Source organism: Nymphaea colorata, chromosome 2 (assembly GCF_008831285.2).
Source record: "Nymphaea colorata isolate Beijing-Zhang1983 chromosome 2, ASM883128v2, whole genome shotgun sequence".
Classification (NCBI taxonomy): domain Eukaryota; kingdom Viridiplantae; phylum Streptophyta; class Magnoliopsida; order Nymphaeales; family Nymphaeaceae; genus Nymphaea; species Nymphaea colorata.
In genome coordinates, this window is record NC_045139.1 from 6,403,430 (window position 1) to 6,430,505 (window position 27,076).

The window sequence follows — 27,076 nt, forward strand, 5'->3', positions numbered from 1 at the left end:
GCGCAAAAAATGCATACCGGGAAAAGGTAAATGATCAATTTCTGGTCCAGCTTAGCATTTTCTCCGCATATAATATCACAATTTGAGTGCATTTTTTATTGCATTTATTATATAGCACAGATTCATTATGCGCTTTTCGGGAAAGGGATATCACGTGGCGTTAAACAATGAAGTGATCGTGCAAGTAATATTGTCTTGAGAATAAAGATCAACGTCACAAGGACATATAATCTTGTCCCGGCCGTGTCCAAACCAGAGTAAGGAAGTATATTTTGTTTGACAGACTTAGCAATGCGTAAGCACTGCATGCTAAGGAGCTCTATCACAACGGGACACCATTTTATCGAAGTTCTAAGTTTATGAAACAATTGGCTGTCGAGGAAAAAAAAGACTGTGCTTATGGTTCATTTGGTCTGGGAATATGGATTACAAAATGTCTCAGAAGATACATATTATTATTTTTCACATCAAACATTTACAGATCAAGATGCATGGTTTAATACCAAATATAAAAGGCCACTAAATTTGGCTAAAAAGTATGCAGTTATTCATGGTATCCATTAGTTATTATACTTGAATTACAATCGGAAGAATGATTTCGTTGTGAAACAGCCATGGAAAAATGTTCGATGGGGTATAAGATTAGTCAGCAAGCGACAAATAGCTTCTGTCAGGCAATGGATCTCCTTGTAACGTAATCATGTTTTATAGGCAAGAAAGAATTATGGGAACAAAACAAATAATGGGAGACAAAAAGCAGAAAGCAGGACAACCAACTAAACAGCAAAATATATACAGTATAATTCACATTGAATGCAGTGCAAATTGATTGGTTGGGAATGGAGGTGGTGATAAGAGAAGGCAAGAAGGTTAATTTGACAATGTAACTATGTAAGAGGCATTGGTAGGCATAATGGGGAGTAAACAGCGGAACAAATGTTGGATAGCATCGATCAGGGGAGAGAATTTGTTAAATAACCGAGTATTTAGCCACAGTTGTGTTTATTCTCGACCAGATTGATTGCTTTCTCGTCCTCTGGCCGATATTTATACCAGCCATGTCCTCCGCAGAGCGGCCACGGAGTGCAGTTCCAACTTGTCCATGGCCGGCATGAGCCTGACCAAGAAGGAAGGCATGCCCTTCTTGCTTTTTGGTATTTGGATTTTGATAGTGTGTTGAGAGGTTGCGTGATGGAGGTAATCACAGTCTGGAGAGTGGAGACCCTTCCGTGCTTAACTTTTCTTTGTTCCTCCCTTTTCCTCTCTCACTTGATCGATTGAGAATCTTGGCTTTTCTGACAGATAACTAGGTGACAGAAGACAGTGAGCACATATGGTGGATCTGGATTGAGAACTCGTGCTTGAACCCATACGTACGCCCATCTATAATAAAGCCATCTGCTTATTTTTATGGGCCCAACCACTTGCTTTGGCAGTGGCTATGCGAGACAAAAACAAAGTTAATTTATTAATTATCTTAAAAAAGTTAGAAAATTGGTAAGAAGATAAGAGAAGGGAACATGACATTGGAAATATGTTATTAATGGTTGTGAAGAAAAAGTCTTATTGAAGTAATCTTGCGTGCCAAGTAAGGTGCTTGATGCGGAAATAAGAAGCCCTACCAATTAGGTAAAGTTCCATTGATGTGATCTGCAGTCGTGCCGTGCCCTAAACACCGAGTGTGGAAAACAAGCGATGTCACTTACTTTTCATGAACACCAGACTTAAGACCCTTCCAACAACAAGCGATGTCACTTACTTTTCATGAACACCAGACTTAAACTCTTCCAACAACTTGAATTTAACCCAAAAAAAAAGCAATATTTTTTGAAAAAGAAGATACAAAAGTAGCTGGATAATTGTTCATGAAGATAACATTCTTTAGCACCTCAAGTAAATACATTCCTTAGCACCTTAATTAAATTGTGCATCTTAATTAAACCCAGTTTCTGAATGGGGTCAACAATATCATTTTGGTGACCGGCCAATTCAAGAAAAGGTCCCATTGATGTTATCAGCCGTGCCAAAGGCGCTGATTGTTTCCCCGTTTCAAACGGAAAAAATGGTCGGTCCCACCATCATCCTCCCATATATATATATATATATATATATATATATATATAGCCATTTTTTATAAAAAAATCAACTCACTCGTCGGTATTATTATCTTATCACCACCACGAAGATGGAGTGTCAGACTTTAATTTCTTGAAAATCACCCAACTATTTAACTAAAGTTTTTCCAACGGTTAACGAAAAAATTATAGTTATTTTTGTCATCGATTATTAGTTCATACTTTTTTTTCTTATCCATCAATCTACTTCCAATAAATGGTCTTGATTGATAACTGAAAAACTCTTGATACGTAGAGTCATCATTCATTTGTTATATATATTATATATATATATATATATATTCAACCAAAATTTTGATGAAAAATCATTTGAATCGTTAATTCTCAAAAATTTAAATTGTTAATATACAAGGTAAACTTTTTTTTTTTAATTCCAAACACCTGTTAAGAGAAGAAAGAGACAAAATAAGTTTTCTTAAATGAAATCCCTTGTCTTCTTTGAATTGCATTTAATACTCTTGAAAAATGCCTCGGATTTTATATTTTTGCTGCTTATTCTCCGCGGGCTCAATTCTTTGGAATCGATGGCTTATAAGAATGATTTGTTTGACGTTGGTATATCTATGGATATATATATGTACCCCGACCCCCAGCCGCAACAAAATCAGGCCTCAACTCTCATTGTCGGTAGTATGAATCCGCACAACTTTATATATTTGTCAGTAGGAAGAGCTAGCAAGAAAACCAACATATATGATACGTGCCTGTCTAGGAGTCCGTCAGGACGTGGGCGAGGCCACTGCTACTGCCGTTGAGCCCGTCGGGGGCGAAGGAGGCAACAGAGTGCCGTCCAGGACCGGCCAGACCTACACCGAGGGCTGCCGTTGTTGGCCACCTAGTGCCGAAGGTAGTGCCGATAGACGCGGGACAGCTAGCGTCGTCGGGTCTACGACCAGGGCAGACACCGTCCACACCCGTCGAGCAAGGAAAGAGCCGATGACCGACCCGTGTTTCGAATTGTATATGGCTAACCCTTCGTGTGACAGGGACAATGACGCACCCGGACCCAGCGGGACCAAGGAACTAGTTGGCACACGGCGCGATGGACGGATGCTGTAGGAGGACGGCTCAGACGCGGCCATGCTCGTGATGAAGACCACCCTTCCTGAGTCAGGGTGGAGTGGGTTCACACCCAGCTCGAGCGTCTCGACTAACCCCGCCCTTGGAACGGGCGTTGATGGACTTGGGTGACCGTGCGAAACGGTTTTCCTTTCGTATTGTACATATTTTTACTTATTTTTACTTAAATCTTTTATTGTTGTAACCTATTGGACTGTGAATCGGTTCGGCCAGATGGAACCGGTTCGGCTAAGCGAACCGGCTCAGTCATGCGTTAAAACGCATGAACCTCACTGTACAAGATATACATGTTTTATGAAGAACCTGGTTTCTCTCTCCTCTCTCGCGATTTTCTCTCTCCTCCCAACCGAGGGCTCACGCTCGCCATGGCGAGGGTTGTCTCCCTCGCTTCTCTCTCTCGCGTCCCTACCTCCTGACGCCTCTTCCTCTCCTCGATCCTCAGCTTCTTCTATCTTTCTCACGCATCCCTTACCTCCGATGCTTTCTTCTGATTTCCCCCGTGAGGTCCAAGCTTCTCCTGTCGCCCTCCACTGCAGCTAAATGCTGCTGCTTCACCCGCAGCCTCCACCGCATCACCTCCTCCTAACCAGCCTGCAGATCTGCTCAGCGTCACCAAGGGACAACGCCGTGGCTTCTGCCCCTCTTGGCGACGCCGTGGATCATCCCTGAGAAGGATCTGGCTGCCCACAGCTGCCAAGGAAACCCCAATGAAGTCAGACGCACGCGGGCTGCTGTCCGCCCCTGTTCATGCCTCATCTTCCTATCCAGCCTGCTGAATCCCTTCCATCTGAACCAGGGACCATCGCCGTTGGCTTCTGCTCCTCTGGGCGACGCTATGGCTCACCTCTAAGCAGGACCCGACAGCTCAAAGAGGCTGAAAACCCCACCCGACGGATTTCTGATCTCTCAGGCTGCTGTCCGCCCCTTTCAGCGTCTCCTCCACCCGAACAGATAGCTGAGGCGTTCCTATCTGATCCAGGGGACCACGCCGTTGCCTTCTTCAGCCCTGGGCGACACCATGAATCAATTCTGGGGAGGATTCGATCATCCACCACTGCCAAGAGACCCTCCGACGGAAACGAGACCTCGCTGGTGGCGCTCCCTGTGAACTCCGCCTGATTCCCAGCTGGTTCCCCTGTTTGCGATAGCTATTTGGGGGAAAACCCCAAATCGGGTGAAGGATCTTCTCCTTCCTCTTTCTCTGGTTGCTGATCCTCGTTTCTGCCCGTGGACTGCACGAACTGAAGGCTGGAACTGGTTGCGGGGTTGAGCCGTGAGGAAGAAGAAGCTCAGTGCTCTGCCGTGAGCTCTGTTTTCTGTAACAGGCCAGATCCTAATCCTTCCAACGACTGGATCTTGGGGTGGGCTGTTGCCCCCCATACTCTGGGCGTCCCAACGTAATGCTCATGGCCTCCTGCCCACCAAGTTTCAGCCTCATCCGCCACCGGATTGAGCTGCTGTGAATTTCTGAAGGTCGCTCCCCTGTTCTGCCGTTTCTCCCCTGTTTCGGGTATCAGTCCAGCAGCTTGAGGGAACAACGACTGGACCTTAGGGTGGGCTTTTGCCCCCCATCTTTTGGGCGTCTACAGATAGGTATCCCAGGCAGCTGCACACCAAATTTCAGCTCAATCCGAGCTTCGAGCGATTTTTGGTGAATTTTGCAAGGTTGAGCTCCCCTGTCCTGCGCCTGAAGTTGAACTGAGCCTCTGCCGCCTGTAACAGTTCCGAACTTAAATCCTTCAACGACCCTGCCTTGGGGTGGGCATTTGCCCCCCAAACTTGGGGCGTCCCTTTGTATCTATCCTGGCGACCTTCCTACCAAGTTTCACCTCCATCCGACGCCGGGGTGAATTTCTGGGATTTTTCGAAGGTCTGATGACAGAGGGTCTTCCAGCAGCCTGTCGCCTGTGACAGTCCAGGGGCTTCTCCAGGGGCTTGAACTCGCATGCTGGGTTCTTTCTAGCTCCACCGTGGCCCATCCTCGGATAACTATCCGGCAGGGCTGCTGTCCAAAACTCGGCTCAATCGGAAGTTCTATGATTTATGGAGACCTTCGGAAGCGGCTAGACCCCTGTCCACGCCCTTGAACCTGAGCACGCCAGTCTCGACCGTGGAAAGTGGAGCACTTGCTGCCCTGCAGCGCGCCTGCGCCGGCGTTAAACGGCGCTTGCCTCACCCCACTGACGTCTGCTCCCGGGGTTTATATTCGCACGCGGTGACGCTTCTCTACTCCTTGGGACTGTTCTTGCTTGTTGATTACCCATTGACTGCTTGGCTTCCTATTGTGAGGGCTGCTCGACGAGCCGCTAGGTACCAGCCGTGAGGAGCTAGGAGCAAAGGCTGCTTGGCAGCGCGCGTGCACCGGCGTTAATCGGTGCCTGCCTCACCCCTTACGTTCGCTCCTGGGGTCCCTATTGCCGTCTGGTGAAGCTCCTCTACTCTCGCCTCCTTTATTCCTGTAAATTGTGTTCTTGGTAATTGCCCTGCTGCTTGTGTTTGAGGGCGTTTCTAAGGAGCGACAGGGGGCGTGAAGGAAGCTGGTACTCGCCTGATTCGCCGTCCGTTGCTGGATACCGAGGGCCTTGGTCTTCTGCCCTTGGTCGTGCCGCTGGGCTAGCCCCAGCGAGGTTTGCCTCACTCTCCCCCTATAGAACGGGGTGGGTTTACTCGCTTTCAGCCTTAACTGTGAACCAACCTAGGGCTGGGGAATGGTTTGTACGCATAGGCATGAATGAATGGTTTGTGGAGTGAGGCTGAGGGCATTCTTGTACGCAACGGTTGTAAGGCCTTGAACCCATCTGTGTAGTAGGTTCAGACCTAGAATAGGCAGGGAAAAGCCCTTCTTGTACCTTTACCCTTGGGGATTCACTGGGTTTGTCCCCAGTGGGGTAGACATTGAATTGTAATCTTGGTATCTTCGGCACCGAAAACATTCCAGAAGAGATCTTGGGAGGTCAGGACGGCAGCGCAGTCTGGGTTTTCTGGGCAGCTACAGTGCCCGCAGCTTGCGTCCTACCAGTGGTATCAGAGCTGTCTTCAGGAGTCAGTTTTCGGTTTTCTTTTCAGAAGATTACTCTGTTTGTGTTTACCAAGATGGCACCACGAAAGGATAGACAGGTTGCTACAGATGTTGAGTCCCAAGAGGTTACAGATGAGGGGGTAGCTGTTGTTACAGGGAAGGAAGTCACGCCTGTTTCTCTCAAATCCCTCAAGGATATGATGATTCTGATGCGAGAGGACATCCGCCAGATGCGAGATGACAATCGCAGAATGGTGGAGCGCCTTGACAGCCTTGAGAGGGGAGTGCTTGAGACTCCTCTTGGTGCCCCACCTTTGCCCCAGGCCACAGCTAGCCATGACGTACCGACCGCCTCGTATGTACAGCAAGGTGGAGTGACTGAATCTGCTATGCACAGGACGCGCGATCAGATGCAGCAGAAGGCCACTCAGTCAGTCAGGTCGACAGAGGGGAAGGGGTTACTCTCCACGCCGACTAGAGAAGGCTGTAGTGTACTTGCGGGAAGGTTCCTCAGTGCTTCTGAGCCCAGGCCACCTTTCAGTCAGCCCACAGTGGACGTTGAGGTCCCCAGCACTTCCTTTACCCAGCCACGGGGCAATTCTGAGACTTCTATACATCAGGTGCTTTTTGAAACGCAGCAGGCTAATATGAAACCTATTCAAGCACCACATGGGGAGGAATTACTTTCTAAGCCACCTAAGGTGACCGACTATGTCAGTACAGATCAACCGTCTCAAATGAGCTACGCTGAAATGGAATTTGATGAGGTTGAAGAAGAAGCTGCCCTAGAGCAGCCAGGGTCGCCTAGTGGTGAGTGCCACACAGTTACCAACCCCAGCCGCCCCAGGGCTATGCGCAGGGTAGGTTCCATTCAGTCTACAGGTGTGGTTGTTCTTCTGGATTCAGGGGCCACTCCTAACTATATCAGGACTGAGATTGCTCATAAGGTGGGCTACACGTTGACACCGCACGGACCTCTCACTGTTGTAGTTGGTAACGGTGCCCTTCGCACTTGCAGTTATGTTTGTAGAGCAGTGAATTTAGTAATGCAAGGGGAGTCATTTGTGGTTGATTTGTTGGTCTTACCTATTGAGGGGGCCGATGTTGTACTTGGGGTTATCTCAGTGGCTACAGATGTACCTCCTACGGCAGGTAATGATGTTGACTAGGTGCCTACATTGGGAATTGAATGCCCTATGTTTACCGAGACAAACCCGCGTGACTGGAATGTTAAAGTTGAGAGGTACTCTCTGTGCTTAGGGGTACCACCAGAGCACCAAGTCACCTATGCCATGCTTCGTCTTGAAGACCCTGAGTATAATTACGTGTATCAGAGTGGCGCAGTGGAAGCATGGCGGAAGCGTACAGCGATATGGGCAGATCAATTACCATCGCTTTTTGTTTTGGCCACCAAAGGCGAGCGGGATAGCTCTTCCATCTCGTTCCCCTATCATTGTTGGAAGAGCAGCCAGAGGCTAGAGCGAAGCCACGTAAGAGGCAAGTTTATGATCGTGGAAAAGCCTCCCACACCAGTACATGGCCCGACGAGCTCCACAGACCGCGAGAGTCATTGTTAGCCTCTTTGGCAAGGGACTATGGACCTCACCCCAGACGAGCTTGTTGGGTGCGTGAGTTAGGGAGCGAGACAGTCCATACCGTCCATCTTGTGGAAGGAAAAGAGAGACGTTTCCAGGGTACCTCAAGTGGAGGGGTTGAGGAGTTCGACCAGATCGCCCACAGGTTTCCTTACGTACGAGCTTGGGGACAAGCTCCAACTCAGCGGGGTGGATCTGATACGTGCCTGTCTAGGAGTCCGTCGAGACAGGACGTGGGCGAGGCCACTGCTACTGCCGTTGAGCCCGTCGGGGGCGAAGGAGGCAACAGAGTGCCGTCCAGGACCGGCCAGACCTACACCGAGGGCTGCCGTTGTTGGCCACCTAGTGCCGAAGGTAGTGCCGATAGACGCGGGACAGCTAGCGTCGTCGGGTCTACGACCAGGGCAGACACCGTCCACACCCGTCGAGCAAGGAAAGAGCCGATGACCGACCCGTGTTTCGAATTGTATATGGCTAACCTTTCGTGTGACAGGGACAATGACGCACCCGGACCCAGCGGGACCAAGGAACTAGTTGGCACACGGTGCGATGGACGGATGCTGTAGGAGGACGGCTCAGACGCGGCCATGCTCATGATGAAGACCACCCTTCCTGAGTCAGGGTGGAGTGGGTTCACACCCAGCTCGAGCGTCTCGACTAACCCCGCCCTTGGAACGGGCGTTGATGGACTTGGGTGACCGTGCGAAACGGTTTTCCTTTCGTGTTGTACATATTTTTACTTATTTTTACTTAAATCTTTTATTGTTGTAACCTATTGGACTGTGAATCGGTTCGGCCAGATGGAACCGGTTCGGCTAAGCGAACCGGCTCAGTCATGCGTTAAAACGCATGAACCTCACTGTACAGGATATACATGTTTTATGAAGAACCTGGTTTCTCTCTCCTCTCTCGCGATTTTCTCTCTCCTCCCAACCGAGGGCTCACGCTCGCCATGGCGAGGGTTGTCTCCCCCGCTTCTCTCTCTCGCGTCCCTACCTCCTGACGCCTCTTCCTCTCCTCGATCCTCAGCTTCTTCTATCTTTCTCACGCATCCCTTACCTCCGATGCTTTCTTCTGATTTCCCCCGTGAGGTCCAAGCTTCTCCTGTCGCCCTCCACTGCAGCTAAATGCTGCTGCTTCACCCGCAGCCTCCACCGCATCACCTCCTCCTAACCAGCCTGCAGATCTGCTCAGCGTCACCAAGGGACAACGCCGTGGCTTCTGCCCCTCTTGGCGACGCCGTGGATCATCCCTGAGAAGGATCTGGCTGCCCACAGCTGCCAAGGAAACCCCAATGAAGTCAGACGCACGCGGGCTGCTGTCCGCCCCTGTTCATGCCTCATCTTCCTATCCAGCCTGCTGAATCCCTTCCATCTGAACCAGGGACCATCGCCGTTGGCTTCTGCTCCTCTGGGCGACGCTATGGCTCACCTCTAAGCAGGACCCGACAGCTCAAAGAGGCTGAAAACCCCACCCGACGGATTTCTGATCTCTCAGGCTGCTGTCCGCCCCTTTCAGCGTCTCCTCCACCCGAACAGATAGCTGAGGCGTTCCTATCTGATCCAGGGGACCACGCCGTTGCCTTCTTCAGCCCTGGGCGACACCATGAATCAATTCTGGGGAGGATTCGATCATCCACCGCTGCCAAGAGACCCTCCGACGGAAACGAGACCTCGCTGGTGGCGCTCCCTGTGAACTCCGCCTGATTCCCAGCTGGTTCCCCTGTTTGCGATAGCTATTTGGGGGAAAACCCCAAATCGGGTGAAGGATCTTCTCCTTCCTCTTTCTCTGGTTGCTGATCCTTGTTTCTGCCCGTGGACTGCACGAACTGAAGGCTGGAACTGGTTGCGGGGTTGAGCCGTGAGGAAGAAGAAGCTCAGTGCTCTGCCGTGAGCTCTGTTTTCTGTAACAGGCCAGATCCTAATCCTTCCAACGACTGGATCTTGGGGTGGGCTGTTGCCCCCCATACTCTGGGTGTCCCAACGTAATGCTCATGGCCTCCTGCCCACCAAGTTTCAGCCTCATCCGCCACCGGATTGAGCTGCTGTGAATTTCTGAAGGTCGCTCCCCTGTTCTGCCGTTTCTCCCTTGTTTCGGGTATCAGTCCAGCAGCTTGAGGGAACAACGACTGGACCTTAGGGTGGGCTTTTGCCCCCCATCTTTTGGGCGTCTACAGATAGGTATCCCAGGCAGCTGCACACCAAATTTCAGCTCAATCCGAGCTTCGAGCGATTTTTGGTGAATTTTGCAAGGTTGAGCTCCCCTGTCCTGCGCCTGAAGTTGAACTGAGCCTCTGCCGCCTGTAACAGTTCCGAACTTAAATCCTTCAACGACCCTGCCTTGGGTTGGGCATTTGCCCCCCAAACTTGGGGCGTCCCTTTGTATCTATCCTGGCGACCTTCCTACCAAGTTTCACCTTCATCCGACGCCGGGGTGAATTTCTGGGATTTTTCGAAGGTCTGCTGCCCTGTTCAATGACAGAGGGTCTTCCAGCAGCCTGTCGCCTGTGACAGTCCAGGGGCTTCTCCAGGGGCTTGAACTCGCATGCTGGGTTCTTTCCAGCTCCACCGTGGCCCATCCTCGGATAACTATCCGGCAGGGCTGCTGTCCAAAACTCGGCTCAATCGGAAGTTCTATGATTTATGGAGACCTTCGGAAGCGGCTAGACCCCTGTCCACGCCCTTGAACCTGAGCACGCCAGTCTCGACCGTGGAAAGTGGAGCACTTGCTGCCCTGCAGCGCGCCTGCGCCGGCGTTAAACGGCGCTTGCCTCACCCCACTGACGTCTGCTCCCGGGGTTTATATTCGCACGCGGTGACGCTTCTCTACTCCTTGGGACTGTTCTTGCTTGTTGATTACCCATTGACTGCTTGGCTTCCTATTGTGAGGGCTGCTCGACGAGCCGCTAGGTACCAGCCGTGAGGAGCTAGGAGCAAAGGCTGCTTGGCAGCGCGCGTGCACCGGCGTTAATCGGTGTCTGCCTCACCCCTTACGTTCGCTCCTGGGGTCCCTATTGCCGTCTGGTGAAGCTCCTCTACTCTCGCCTCCTTTATTCCTGTAAATTGTGTTCTTGGTAATTGCCCTGCTGCTTGTGTTTGAGGGCGTTTCCAAGGAGCGACAGGGGGCGTGAAGGAAGCTGGTACTCGCCTGATTCGCCGTCCGTTGCTGGATACCGAGGGCCTTGGTCTTCTGCCCTTGGTCGTGCCGCTGGGCTAGCCCCAGCGAGGTTTGCCTCACTCTCCCCCTATAGAACGGGGTGGGTTTACTCGCTTTCAGCCTTAACTGTGAACCAACCTAGGGCTGGGGAATGGTTTGTACGCATAGGCATGAATGAATGGTTTGTGGAGTGAGGCTGAGGGCATTCTTGTACGCAACGGTTGTAAGGCCTTGAACCCATCTGTGTAGTAGGTTCAGACCTAGAATAGGCAGGGAAAAGCCCTTCTTGTACCTTTACCCTTGGGGATTCACTGGGTTTGTCCCCAGTGGGGTAGACATTGAATTGTAATCTTGGTATCTTCGGCACCGAAAACATTCCAGAAGAGATCTTGGGAGGTCAGGACGGCAGCGCAGTCTGGGTTTTCTGGGCAGCTACAGTGCCCGCAGCTTGCGTCCTACCAATATAGTACCGATACCAATATTTAAGACAATTTATCACCCATTAATATATGAAGGAAAAACATATTTATTTTCAATTACTCTTTCTCTTATGGCCAATAGAACATGACTCAGACTGATGGGCGGCATTAATACACACAGTTTTAGAGGGAATTCTGATATAGAGTGGAATTATATCGAGTAACACCAAACCCCAATTTTAGTAAGTCCATAACGTCAATCTTATTTTATTGTTTCAAAATTCCAAAGTGATGCAAAGCTATATGCATTACTATATACGTTAAAATTAAACATAGGGAATAATACTAGATGTGAATCAGATTTTGTAATGGCCTCATATTAGTAATATTCTCTTTCTTGAATGCAGCCCCAAAATATAAATATTATTACAAACTGACCCACTCTCACGACGGACCCGAGCTCCTGGTACTACAAATCCTAATCCCGTTCGTAAGGGTTTCTGCTTTGACCCAAAAAAGTTGGGACTAAGACAACTTTTTTTATTTCAAACATAAAAGACTAAACTTTGGAGGTATTACAATCCATTCTTCTTCCACACACAAAGTGTTGAACTAGCTTTGTTTCATCACACTCTATCTCCCTCTCTCTCTCTCTTATCCAGAGATACTTGGATGGCGCTCTGAGTGAATGCCGACCACCCAATCAGCACCATGGACTTGACTTGAGTGGTGCCATAACCTCTTTATTTATGTTTTCATTACCGCTTATTTTGATCTTGCATTTCTAGTTGTGCCGGAATCCCTTTGTTCCTGTTTCCCTCACCAGTTTTCCTGATCTTGTGTTTCTGCATGAGGTCTACTGGGTTGCAGGTACGTACTCCCTCTCGCTCTCTCATACGGCTTCAAGTTTTGATCAATATATCTTCATTTTGTTGGCTCTCTTTGTCTTTCTCTACTAAAATTTTCAGTGAAAATAAACAGTTTTTGGCTTGTTTGGAAGTAGCTTCTGGTTCTCGTTGCATTAATGTGATTATTATGAGACTAATTAAGTAGAAAGGAGAGGAAGTATGCTTTGATTTTGTTTTTGTACAGCACACTAAGTGTTGCTGACTATTGCCTGACTTTACCTACAGGCTACAAGCAGATGAATGAATCTTGCATGCTTTCATTTAAGTCTTGTTATTAGACTATCGATGCCTGGCTATAAATATGTTAGCATCATCTATTATGTAAGAGCCACTTCCGCCAATCGTCTCAACTCCAATGCTGCTATTTCTTTGTGTTAAGCTGATACCTCAAGCAGATATTTGACATATTATTTAGTGTGTGCAAAGTAATTGCATTGCTCTCTGTGTACAGTTACACATGAAACAGGCAAGACGCAAGTATTCTCTTCCTTTTCCTCTTAACACGATTTTGCTGTTCTCCAATTTCCAAAGCACATGTTTGAAGTGCTCCTACATGTAGCATTTTCATGGCTGGGTGACTGCTCAAGGGAGGGGAGGGCCAGCAACGCCTTGGCCCCCTTTCAAAATTTTCCTTTTAAATGGTTTACAAGTCAATTTAAAAAATTCAATTGTTCTACATAAAAATTTTAAAAGTAATATTTTAAAATTCGAAACTATATTTCGGTCCCTTACATCCACCTTGGAGAAAAAGAAGCATGTCTTGCCGACCTGCAAGATTTTTTTTTTTTGGTTGAAAATAAACTTTTGTTTGCCATTCGGCTGCTTGTCTTGTCGTATTAAATGCAATTTTCCAATCGGTCGAGACCATCACATACCTCTGGTTTGAATGGTGGCGATGGTCCTTTTCGCGTTTAAACTTTGAAGGTCTGGTCTGTGCTTTATATATAATTTTATATATAATTGTATAATGGCAAAGGTTGAGCCCCAAAATGCAAAGGTTTCTCCGTTTATCTTATGCAGAAATAGCTGCACGCATATGTCATGGACTTTTGACACCCTTTTTTTTGGGAAAGGAGCTCCAAGCGAAAACATTTTTTTAAAAAGTCACCTATGTTTGAATTTTTTAAGTTCAGCTAATTGAAATGCAAGCTTGGAGCATTGGGCGGAGTATTTGATGGGTATTTGGTACCTAGTTTGAAGCATTGTTATCAAACACCGATTTCTTTTTCATAGTAAATTCGTTCGACGACGGTAAGCTTACGTTGAACCACAGAGGGTCCGACTGTTTTCGATAGATTTTTTCTTGTAATGTACATCGTCGGGTTACTGGCAGCGTTCGCTCGCTAATGCGTCCACAAAATCCCAGCCTGCCTGTCGATCGGCAGAGGACGTGTTCTTGGGGTATGATAACCCCACCTTCTCGCTCCCACCGATGGCTCGAAGAATCGCTTATCGGAGTAACGAAGTAAGCAGGACGAGTGCCATATCATGGCGGACCTGCCATTTGGGCATTTGGCCTTGATCGTCTCGGCGGCGATAGCTGTGCGGTTCCGGCATATATCGGCAGAGGCATCGCTGCGAAAGAGCGCAAGCCCATAGGCCGTGTTTGGGGCTTCGCCGATGGAGGTGTTATCGAAGCCATCGGAGGGAACGGAGTCGACCAGGGAGTGAAATAGCTGCTCCAAGTTTTGCTCGTAGGTTGGGGGAAATCCATCGCTTGTGAAGCACGAACTGTAGATGTAGAAGTTCTCTTTCAGTTTATCTTCAACACTCAAAACATTTTGATTGCTCGCGTACAGCAATGGAGGAGAATGTTGCAGCACAGCAAGAAGAAGAGTTACATATGTTCTTAGTTAGTTATTTTTTTTGTTTTAAAATTTTGAACTTCTTACGTGAGTTCTATTTTTACAGCCCTCAGTCATATCCAGCTACCAAAAGCTGTTGAAGTGCTTTGTGTTAAATGAATTTGCTCGCTGAGTGCACAAACCATGCTATCAAACATGGCCTCATATTGGAAGAAAGGAAGAATCCTTATATTTTTTTCTATAAGTTTTTCCGATGATAAATATACCGTGCAAAAATCTACCTTACCATAAACAGGACATTATGATAGCAAGAATTTGAAAGAAAATTCTTGCATTGTTGTAAAAATCGATTCAAACGAACCGATTCAAGTTCGATTTGACTCGTTTGCCGATTTTTGCTGTGCCACGTTACTTTTTTTTTTAAATTGTTTTGACATTTTTTTTTAATTTCCCATTGTTGAAAAACAAAGGAAAATTCAAATCAAATGTCTAACCAATTCGCTTGGGTTTCCGGTTTTTGCAGTACTGGTCCGGTGGTCCACCTAAATCAGTATCAGTTAGTATCGGTTTCAGCAATACTGAATGAATGCAGACCTCGATGAATGGAGAAGTGTCGACTGGAAAGTGGGCAAAAGCACGCCGGCGTTGTCAATTGACATCTCCTTAGCAAAGAGAGATGACGTGCGCCGACCGCGTCTTTTGCTTCTTTTCTTTCTCTTTCACCTTCGATGATCAACGTCACCAATGGCAGCGACGCCGGGGATCGACCATCCCACGCCTTTCGTATCTATTGACTTTTCTTCTTGTGGTTCTGCAATCTCCTGCATTTGTTTATGCGAGCGATCAAGAGGCCGTTTCCTACGTTGAAAGTCTTATGAGAAACAACTCCTACATCTACAGTAACTGCTCCACAAGCGCAGATGGGTGGTCGCAGACGTACGGGCAAAACTTGGAGCGGCTATTTAGCTCCCTCATCGACTCCGTTTCCAACACTGGCTTCTTCAACACCTTCGTTGGTGAGGCGCCGAACACGGCCTATGGCCTCGTGCTCTGTGTCGGCTACGTCCCAGCCGATGTATGTCGGAACTGCACAACTATCGCCGCCCAGACGGTCAAGCTCAAATGCCCAAATCGCAGGTCCGCCATGATATGGCACTCGTCCTGTCTGCTTCGTTTCTCCGATACGCGATTCTTCGGGAGCATTGGTGGCAACGAGAAGGTGTCGATATTACCCAAATTGAGAACCAATTCTGCCGACCCAACGGCTGCCCGGATTTTTATGAACTCATTAATGACGGATGCTGCCAAGGACCCAAACATGTGGGCTACCAGGATACAGCAGATGGATGGCTATACCAGCTATGGAATGGCGCAGTGCACCAGAGACCTTATCCCGGTGGATTGCATGGCGTGCCTCCAAACTTATACCAAACAGATAGAAATTGAGAAAAATAACATAGAAGAACGACCATGGCGGTTTCTTTCCGCGAGCTGCGCGATGGGGTATGACACCAAGCTTTTCTTTCTAACCTCACAGGTGCCGCCTTCGCCATCGCATCCAGGTTCGCACCTCCTGCGATTAATTCCCACCGTAACATTCTCGCCCAAAAAGATTTAGTATAATTGGTCAGATTGGGCCATAAAAGCTCAATCATGATTCTTATGATACCTATTCTTTCAAATTGCAAGCCAGATAGGCGCACTCTAATTGATTGGTGTCCCCTCCCCACCCAGTTCTTCAAGCATCCCCTGTAGATATAACATTTATTTAGAAAATTTCGTGTCGTTATCGCTTTTGTCATTAACGCCATTACAACGTTAGTTTCACATCTTATTGTTGCAGTGTCTTATAATCGTTATTGTTATTTAGATCGCTCTACTTTTGTATAGTTCAGCGGAAACTACATTTATTTTGGATCATTTCGAATCTTTATCGCTTTTTATGTCATTTAATGCGATATGGTGTCTTCTTTCGAGTTTGGGCCAGATGGTGCGCCGCTGAATTTTAATTTTTCCCTCTGAGTTATATGAATTTCTCTTTCACACATTTGATGCACAAGGACTGCAGTCAAATGGGTTCAGGCTCAACTTAAGGCCAAGTTCTCACATGACAACTTTTACACTGCGAGAAAAATTTGTTTTGCTACTTACATGTCAAAAACTAATTATAAAGAAAAGAGGAAATTGAAGATCAGGACAGACTGATCGTTTGGAAAGTTTTTAAGATATGATTTCATAAACTAAAAATTTAAGATTTCTAGCCATCTTTTCAGAAGCTCTGGAACCATGAGAACAAAAAAATGTTTTCTACCTCGAACTTTTCCTGTCATTTTCTCACTTCCAGAGATGCACATGGGAAAACTGAGTAATATTGATTGAATTTGCATATCGCAGAAAGAATAAGTAACAATGACAGACGGAGGAAACGCATGATCGCCATAATTAGCTCCACAGTGGGGATTCTACTGCTAGCAATTGGGATCTGCGTGCTGCTTTCCCGCAGCCGAAAGAGGAAAATGTTTAAAGGTGAGTTTCACTAGCCAATAGAAATTGAACTTTTTCATGGTGACTTTGCATGACTTCATATGTGGACTTCATTTTTAATTTCTTTCCTGTTACGGCAGAGGAACTAAGAATATACAGAAGTGAACTGGCTTCACTAGGTAACCTCACCGAGGTTGAAGGGAACCATGAGCTACCACAGTACAGCCTAAAAGTATTGCAGGCGGCCACCAACAATTTCTCAGAAGAGAATAAGCTTGGACGGGGGGATTTGGCCCCGTATATAGGGTACTTCATGAATAAAAATTCAGTTGTTATGGCATCTTGATTTAATTCAATCGTATGTCGACTTTTACTAATTTTGGTATCTCATTATATGTTCTGATGTATATATGCTGCCATCCGATAGTACCAATTTTTTATGCAGTTACCAAGTTGTTCCCTCTTGTACTCATGTGACTTGCCATTGTTCATCCATTAACGTTGCTGACCAAAAGTTTCACTTATTCAACTCAGCAGATGCAAAAAAATATCACATAAATTGCTTATGTACTTCAGATATTTATGCTTTTATGATCCCGAGTTGCTCAGTTCCTTTGACCTCAAGTATTAGATAAAATCGTACTATATATTGTTCACATCTTAGTGTTAAAATATAAATCCTTCACCAGCACGTTGAAGAGGAGTCTCTTAGGACTCCACCTCCTTGTAGAATGTGTTAAAATATTTAATGTCCTTGTAACATGTGAAGAGTCTCCTAGGATTCTATGTTATAGTTAATATCCTTGTTATATGGGAAGTCTCCTAGGATTCTATGTTGTAGTTAATATCCTTGTAATATGTGAAGTCTCTTAGGTTTCTATGATGTAATTAATGTCCTTGGAGCTTGTGAAATCTCCTAGGATTCTACGATTGGAGACTCTTAGAATTCTGAAAATGAGATTATAAATAGAGGCCGTGCAAACCATTTTGGCTACGGCTTCTTCTCCTCAGTTTCTTCTTGTTTTCATTCTCTCTCTCTCTCTCTCTCTCTCTCTCTCTCTATCTTCCTGCGTGAGTGCTGTTTTCGGGTTACAGATATTGGTGCTACATTTCTATCATGGTATCAGAGAGCCAGGTTACGTTATCTCTACCAAACGAAATGCCCAAACAGGTCTGATCTAGTTAGAACTCTTTTCTCATCTTGTCTCTATCCTGAATTTACTTTTCTCTTGCGCAATTCTTGTTCCTTTTTTCTTCTTGCTTACCAAGGACACATCTTGTTATATCGTGTCTTCTTTCCCTCTCATCTTCTACCTATATACCATTCCTTTCTGCTGTCATGGAAAACCTTTCGCATTCTGGCATGTCCTCAAGTTTTCTTCCTCACCTTATTACCGAAAAACTCAACCATGAGAATTATCTGATCTGGAAAAGGCAAATCATGCCTTTCATAAGAAGTCAAGGCCTCTTTGGACATCTCGATGGTTCAACAAAGGCTCCACCAATATCCGTCTTACAGGAAATAAAAAATGAGGCAGGAGAAGTTATTGCTGTTCATGAAGACAACAATCCTGAACATGCTATGTGGATGAGACGTGATCAAAGTCTGGCTGCGTATATTTTGTCCACTTTATCTCAACAAGTGTTACTTTCAGTTTCTGATGATTGTACTGCAGAAGAATTATGGGAAACCCTTGCTGATACCTTTTCCCAAATATCAGAAGCTCGAATTATGTACTTAAAGAAAGAATTTCAGAATTTGAGCAAAGGTTCAACGTCTATCATGGATTATTTGGGGCGTATTAAGGCCGTCGCAGACCAACTTGCTGCCTCAGGGAATAACATTTCTGATAAGGAAAAGGTGCAGCAAACCTTGAATGGACTTGGGCATGATTATCATGCTTTTATTACAGCTCTTGAGGTCCTTCCTGTTCTGCCTTCCTTCAACGAACTACAAGGTAAACTTCTCCAACATGAAATGAATATGAAAAGAGTCATTGAAAGGACTGATCAAGGGAACTCCCAAAATGTGTTGGCTATGAATGTAAAGTTTGGTAAGAGCCATGGGAACTCCAACCATGGTGGTCGTGGCATTCTACCAACACCACATAACCAAGGTATGTCTCCTTTGGATACTTCAAGAAAAATACCAATTTGTTTTCAGTGCAACAAGAAAGGACACATGAAGGCACAATGTTGGTTTAATCCTCAAAATAAAAACAAAGGAGTAAGACATGATTATAAACAAGGAGGACAAAGTTCTAAATCCACCGCTGAAGATATGCAACAGCTATTGATGGCCGCATTCTCAAAGATGACTATAAAGCAAAATGAGCAGGGAGAATGGTTCTTGGATTCAGGTGCAGCTACCCATGTGACAGGAAATGCAGGTAAATTGACTAACTTATCCCCTCATTACGGTAGAAGTTGCATTATAACAGGTGATGGAAAATCTCATCCTATTACACATATTGGAAATGCACATATTCCATTGTCATCCTCGTCTCTATCACTGTCTAATGTTGTTCTTGCTCCCAATATCAAAAAGAACATCATATCCATTTCTAAACTCATTGATGATACAAGCTCTTCTGTTGAATTCACACCTTCTTCTGTCTATGTCAAGGACCTCCAAACGAAGAAAATGTTCGCTAGAGGGGAGCGTCAAGGGAATATGTACGTCCTCAAGGAATGTCTACCCAAGGATTCATCCACTTTTGATATAGGATTGAAGACATTTTCTCTTTCACATAATGCGTCATCAGTGCCAAGTTCTTGCCATTTTCAATCAAAAGTAAGGGGCCCTAACCAATTTTTGGAGTCTGATTTGTGGCATAGTCGGCTAGGACACTGTGGTCGACATTTCATTGAAAAACTTGTCACAGATAGTCTCATTCCAAGATCAAGTTTACCTCTTACTTCAAGTGTCAAAAAATGTTCAAGTTGTGGACTTTGTAAGAGTCATGTTTTACCTTTCCATAATATAAATCAAAGGGCTTCCAAACCTTTTGAAACTATTTTTTCTGATGTATGGGGGCCAGCCCCTATTGATTCCATGTCTGGGTCAAGATATTATGTCTTATTCATTGACTCTTACTCACGTTTCACCTGGATTTACTTCATGAAACACAAATCAGAAGTACCTCACATATTTCGAAACTTCTATGCCATGATTCAAACTAAATTTTCATCCAATGTGGTGCATTTTCAATGTGATGGAGGGGGAGAATATTCCTCGCTTGATTTTATTGAATTTCTACGTGAAAAAGGGATAACTAGACAAATTTCCTGCCCTTACACACCACAACAAAATGGTGTAGTTGAGCGAAAACATCGACATATAGTTGAAAGCGCCATGAGCATGATGCATGATACTAATGTGCCCATTTCCTTGTGGACTGAAGCCTTCCATACTGCTGTATACATAATAAATTGTTTGCCTATGACACTCTTGATGTCTAAATCGCCATATTTTACACTCTTAGGCAAACAACCTGATTACAAGAACTTGAAGGTTTTTGGTTGTGTATGCTATGTTCACGTTGATGCTGCCTTGAGGAACAAGTTTCAAGACAAAGCTATTCAATGTAGATTCGTTGGATATGCTGATGAATATAAAGGTTTTCGATGCTATGATCCAACAACTAAACGTATCAAAACTTCAAGAAATGTCATTTTTGATGAACATAGTTTTGATAATACAAATGAAATGCCTATGACCATTGAATCTTATGATCCCTGGACCAGTACACAGTTATTCAATGCAGATCCTGTTATAGAAAATGATGTGCCTCAAAGTGAAGATTCAGAGAGAGCAATACAACCGTCGGATATGGCTCAAAGTGAAAATCAAGAAGATCCAACACAGTCATTAAGTCATCACGAAAACAATAATGAACAGAGCAACGATGCACATCGGTATTCGGGTCTTATCTACAGTCGACGACTAAGGGACAGAGATGCTCACAGTGAAGAAGACAACATGCCCCACCTTAGAAGATCCCAACGCATTCGTCATCCCATTCACAGGTGGGTTAGCTATGATTCTTTATCACTTGATTTTCAGTTATTCATGGCAAAAGTTGGCAAGGAGGAAGAACCTACTTCATTTGATGAAGCATCAAAATCACATCATTGGAGAAAGGCTATGAAAGAAGAAATGGATGCCTTGCATGAATGTGGAACATGGGAGATCGTTCCGAGGCCACACGAAAAGAACGTAGTGGGCTCCAAATGGGTATACAAAATTAAATACAAACCTGACGGCAGCATAGAAAGACACAAAGCAAGGTTAGTAGCAAAAGGGTTTACACAACAATATGGAGAAGATTATGATGAGACATTCAGCCCTGTGATCAAAATGGGAACAATTCGCGTGATTATATCATTGGCAGTTGAATATGGATGGAGACTACATCAAATGGACGTGAAGAATGCTTTTCTTCATGGTGATTTAAGGGAGGAAGTATATATGGAATAACCTCCAGGATACACGAAAGGAGACTCTCATGCATGGGTTTGCAAACTAAGAAAATCTATTTATGGACTTAAACAGGCCTCACGTTCGTGGTTTGACAGTTTCTCTTGCAAGATTCAAGAATGTGGTTTTCGGAGATGTCCTCTAGATCACTCTCTTTTCATTTATCGAAAGGAAAACATATTTACTTTACTTCTTATATATGTTGATGATATTGTTATCACAGGCAATTCAGAAAAACACATAGAAGAAGCTAAAGTTTTGATGATGCAAAACTTCAAAATGAAAGAGCTTGGTGATTTACGATTCTTTCTTGGAGTGGAGATTGATAGGCACAATAATCGCCTCACATTGACACAACAGAAATACACGTTGGATTTGTTGAAAAAGTCAGGTATGTCTGATTGTAAGCCTGTTGGAACTCCTAGTGTTCTAAATCAAAGACTAAGTGCTCAAGATGGGGAGTTATATGAAGATCCTACGCAATATCGAAGTATTGTTGGGGCACTTCAATATCTTACATTTACTAGACCAGATATTATATATGCTGTGAATCAAGTATCCCAATTTATGCATGCACCTAGAGATACTCACATGGATGCTGTCAAAAGAATATTAAGATATCTTAAAGGGACAGCAGGAGATGGCTTAGTTTATGGTAAGAGTGAAAATATAACTACTGGACATCAACTTATGACATTCACAGATGCAGATTGGGCTGGAGATCCCGATCAAAGAAAGTCCATTTCTGGTTTTTGTATTTTCATTGGACGTAATCTTGTGTCTTGGAGTTGTCGAAAGCAAAAGGCAGTAGCAAGATCCAGCACTGAAGCTGAATACAGATGCATGGCTGCAGGTACTGCTGAAGTTACATGGGTTAGACATTTGCTAGAAGACATTGGAGAAAAGATTAAAACATCAATGTTAATGTGCGATAATCAAAGCGCTATTAACATTGCCTTTAATCCCGTACAACATGGTCGAACAAAGCACATTGAGATTGATCAACACTTTGTTAGACAAAAGGTGGAAGACAAGGAAATTCAGCCTATTTATGTTCGTACAGATGAACAAGTTGCAGACTTATTTACAAAAGGATTAACAAAGGAACGATTCTGGTTTCTAAAAGGCAAGTTGTACATGGTGCAAAACCATGCACAACTTGAGGGAGGGTGTTAAAATATAAATCCTTCACCAGCACGTTGAAGAGGAGTCTCTTAGGATTCCACCTCCTTGTAGAATGTGTTAAAATATTTAATGTCCTTGTAACATGTGAAGAGTCTCCTAGGATTCTATGTTATAGTTAATATCCTTGTTATATGGGAAGTCTCATAGGATTCTATGTTGTAGTTAATATCCTTGTAATATGTGAAGTCTCTTAGGTTTCTATGATGTAATTAATGTTCTTGGAGCTTGTGAAATCTCCTAGGATTCTACGATTGGAGACTCTTAGAATTCTGAAAATGAGATTATAAATAGAGGCCGTGCAAACCATTTTGGCTACGGCTTCTTCTCCTCAGTTTCTTCTTGTTTTCATTCTCTCTCTCTCTCTCTCTCTCTCTCTCTCTCTCTCTATCTTCCTGCGTGAGTGCTGTTTTCGGGTTACAGATATTGGTGCTACATTTCTATCACTTAGTTCCAGATCGAATGTCAATTCTGCATTATATAATATATATTATTTTCCTTGTGGTTCTCTTTCCCATTTCCATAAGTCTACATGTACGTATCTATTCCAATAATGGTCTCTAAGATTGTCTTCAATTAATCGCTTTTAAATTCAGATTGCATGGAAATCTGAGGACAACTGGAGCACATTTCCATGCAAACTGTATTCCTTTATTCCCTCCAAAAAGCTTAATTCACGCATTTGCAGGTGGTTAAGAGTCACAAAAATTTAACTTGTCATGATAAGTCTCTTCGAATTTGATCTTCCACTTTCACTCCTACCCTTCTCCAGAATTTAGTGAACAGAATTGAGCCTTTTCCTTCTGACTATTGGCAGCTTTTTAGAGCCCCAATTTATTCGCTTTTATGACCATAGCATTCTTTCTTTTCTTTTGTGAATGAAGCCATCTTTTGTTGGATTGGTTTTCCTGTGTATTTCTTTATAGTAATATCTATATCTCAACACAATAGATATATATATATATATAGAGAGAGAGAGAGAGAGAGAGAGAGAGAGAGAGAGAGAGAGAGCTTTACATGCGTTTTCTGTTCCTGCTAGGGTTGTCTCAATGGTCGGCTTGTTGCGGTGAAAAGGCTTTCTGAGCGTTCTGGGCAAGGTTTGAAAGAGTTTATGAATGAAGTTGTATTGATAGCAAAGCTTCAACACAAGAACTTGGTTCGTTTACTGGGCTGCTGCATAGAGCGGGGGGAAAAGATGCTTATCTATGAATTCATGCCTAATGGCAGCCTTGATGCATTTTTTTATGGTGATAAACCTCTCTTGTTATTTTTCAGCTAACAAGTATATTATTGTTTCTTGTGGTGCTTAGTAGGCAGACACAAAGAGAGGCTAACATGCAGCTAAAATTTTTTTAGACCAACAGAAGCGTGAATCATTGGACTGGGAGAAGCGATTCAATATAATTGTGGGAAGTGCAAGGGGGATTTTGTATCTTCATCAAGATTCCCGGCTTAACATTATTCATCGGGATCTTAAAGCAGGCAACGTTTTATTGGATGAGCAGATGATAGCAAAGATTTCTGACTTTGGTATGGCCAGAATCTTTAGTGGTGATAAGGACCCAAGATCCACCAATATCATCGTTGGAACTCAGTATGTATAAGTTTGGTGTCAATTGAATCCTGAAATTTTCATCTTTTGGTATGCTAAAATTCTATGACATGCCGGTATACTAGTTTCACCTAAGAAAACTTAATTGTTCATTGGCAACTATTTAGAATTTTTACTTCCTGCAAAATCTTACTTTCTTGTTCAATAGTTCATACTCTAATCCAATGTCTTTTTTTTTCTCCTCATGTACTTTCTGTTGTTTGGAATGTTAAGCAGGTGAGCATTTACAGAAGCAGCTTTTCAAGTCGAGAAAATATGAGCACCTTTCAATTTGGATTAATATTAAGCATTGTTAGACTCACGTACATTCCTAGCTTGTGACTTCTGTTGCAAAGATCTGACAGTAAAAAAAAGTGTCACTGCCAAATAATTGTCGTGCAGCTACAGAAAAAGAGGCATAACAGGTTTAGATTTTAGGCTTGAAAATCACCGAAGGATGCATACACAAAGAATGAGAACAAAACAAAGAATAAGAGTCAGAAATCAAACCAAACAAGCGCCCTGGTCAGATCTAAAGCATTTTGCCTTCACCTGCAATTTTTTTTTGTGCCAAAGGGCCGTTCTTTAGTGAGAAAAAAACCATCTGTATTTTCTGCATGTTATGTTGCTTCCGGTTGCATTGATAGGCATTTCATTTTCATAACCTTCTCTATGCTATTAATCTCTCTGTGCATCATTGTTTTGAGTAAGTTTTCTACTCACATTGACAGTGGATACATGGCTCCAGAGTATGCCATAGATGGGCAATTTTCCATCAAATCTGATGTCTACAGCTTTGGCGTACTGCTCTTAGAAATTGTCAGTGGCCAGGCATATAGTGGATTTCACCTCTTTCAAATAGGCTGTACCCTTACTGGATATGTAAGTCTCTCTCTCTCTCTCTCTCTCTCTCTCTCTCACACACACACACACACACACATATTCATGGTATCTAAATGGGAATGGAATTGTAGGCCTGGACTTTGTGGTGCAAGGGGAGAATGTCGGACTTCATAGATCCAGTTCTTGGAGAATCAGCCTCAACAAGTCAAATTTTAAAATGTTTCCACATTGGCCTACTATGCGTTCAGGAGGACCCTGCAAGCAGACCTACGATGTCAGCCATTATAAATATGCTTGAAAGTGATTCGGCAATTCTTCCAACCCCGCAACAACCCCCTCTGGTTTTTAGCAGTAGCATCAGCAATTCTAGCAATTCAATGACAGGCAAAAATGGTTCTTCTAAAAGTGCCAGTACAAAGTCTTAAAGTTCATCGAGGTCAAAGCACTCCCTTAGATGAGCTTGGAAAATTTATTTGCACCTACAGATCAGGTGATCTGCTAAATGACATTGCCGTATTATCAAAGAACATCTGTCATGATTTCGAAGATTTGCAGTAAAGCCATCTGTTTATGTTTATAGGCCCAACTACTTGCTTTAGAAACGGATATGTGGGTCAGATTGATGCATAATAAGCCCACTTTGGATTCAAGGTGAGATTATATTATCTAGTGGATCTAATTTGAACATCTTTTTCATTTACAGAAATATTTATCATAAGCGCATAAAATGCTTACGGGAAAAAGGTAAATGATCAATTTCTGGTCCAGCTTAGCATTTTCTCCACATATAATATCACAAATTTAGTGCATTTTTTATTGCATTAATTATATAGCACAGATTCATTATGCGCTTTTCGGCAAAGGGATATCACGTGGCGTTAAACAATGAAGTGATGGTGCAAGTAATATGGTCTTGAGAATAAAGATCAACGTCACAAGGACATATAATCTTGTCCCGGCCGTGTCCAAACCAGAGTAAGGAAGTATATTTTGTTTGACAGACTTAGCAATGCGTAAGCACTACATGCTAAGGAGCTCTATCACAACGGGACACCATTATATCGAAGTTCTAAGTTTATGAAACAATTGGCTGTCGAGGAAAAATAAGACTGTGTTTATGGTTCATTTTGTCTGGGAATATGGCTTACAAAATGTCTCAGAAGAAACATATTATTATTTTCAGATCAAGATGCATGGTTTAGGACCAAATATAAAACATTCAAAAAATGGGCTACTAAATTTGGCTAAAAAGTATGCAGTTATTCATGGCATCCATTAGTTATTTAACTTAAATTACAATCGAAAGAATGATTTCGTTCTGAAACAGCTATGGAAGAATGTTCGACGGGGTATAAGATACGTCAGCAAGCGACATATAGCTTCTGTCAGGCATTGGATCTCATTGTAACGTAATCATGTTTTATAGGCAAGAAAGAATTATGGGAACAAAACAGATTATGGGAGACAAAAAGCAGAAAGCAGGACAACCAACTAAACAGAAAAATATATACAGTATAATTCACATTGAATGCAGTGCAAATTGATTGGTTGGGAATGGAGGTGGTGATAAGAGAAGGCAAGAAGGTTAATTTGACAATGTAACTATGTAAGAGGCATTGGTAGGCATAATGGGGAGTAAACAGCGGAACAAATGTTGGATAGCATCGATCAGGGGGGAGAATTTGTTAAATAACCGAGTATTTAGCCACAGTTGCGTTTATTCTCGACCAGATTGATTGCTTTCTCGTCCTCTGGCCGATATTTATACCAGCCATGTCCGCAGCAGAGCGGCCACGGAGTGCAGTTCCAACTTGTCCATGGCCGGCTTGAGCCTGACCAAGAAGGAAGACGTGCCCTTCTTGCTTTTTGGTATTTGGATTTTGACAGTGTTGAGAGGTTGAGTAATGGAGGTAATCACAGTATGGAGACCCTTCCGTGCTTAACTTTTCTTCGTTCCTCTCTCTCTCTCACTTGATCGATTGAGAATCTTGGCTTTTCTGACAGACCACTAGGTGACAGAAGACAGTGAGCACATATGGTGGATCTGGAATGAGAACTCATGCTTGAACCCATACGTACGCCCATCCATACGTACGCCCGTTAGCGCAACAAATTTTGCTACATGTGTATCGTGTGTGCGTGCGTGTCTGTGCACGAAAGCATGAGTTCTCCATTTTCCACTGTGAAGTTGGAGCTCTCGATCATGGCATCTCTCAATTGGCCAGGAGGGGCCTCAAGCCACGGTCACTCTCTTTTCGTGACATCAAGCAACAGAAATCATGGTATATATTCCGTGCTTGTGTAATTCAACCTTCTTTCGGATGGATTAGAACCATGGATCATGTTTTCCCATTGTTGGAAGTGATTTTAAGTTGGAAT

The 27,076-nt window shown here is 44.2% G+C and overlaps 1 protein-coding gene across 1 annotated transcript; it reads left to right on the plus strand.

Annotated features, from left to right (window-relative positions):
- Nucleotides 1-11,812: 11,812 nt before the first annotated feature.
- On the plus strand, nt 11,813-25,359 carry LOC116246989 (cysteine-rich receptor-like protein kinase 10). The gene is made up of 6 exons (XM_050076031.1): nt 11,813-12,274; nt 14,641-15,679; nt 16,512-16,643; nt 23,620-23,857; nt 24,586-24,736; nt 24,829-25,359. Exons 2-6 carry the CDS (start codon nt 14,794-14,796, stop codon nt 25,120-25,122), a joined length of 1,701 nt encoding a protein of 566 aa, XP_049931988.1. The 5' UTR covers nt 11,813-12,274; nt 14,641-14,793; the 3' UTR covers nt 25,123-25,359.
- The last annotated feature ends 1,717 nt before the right edge of the window (nt 25,360-27,076 follow it).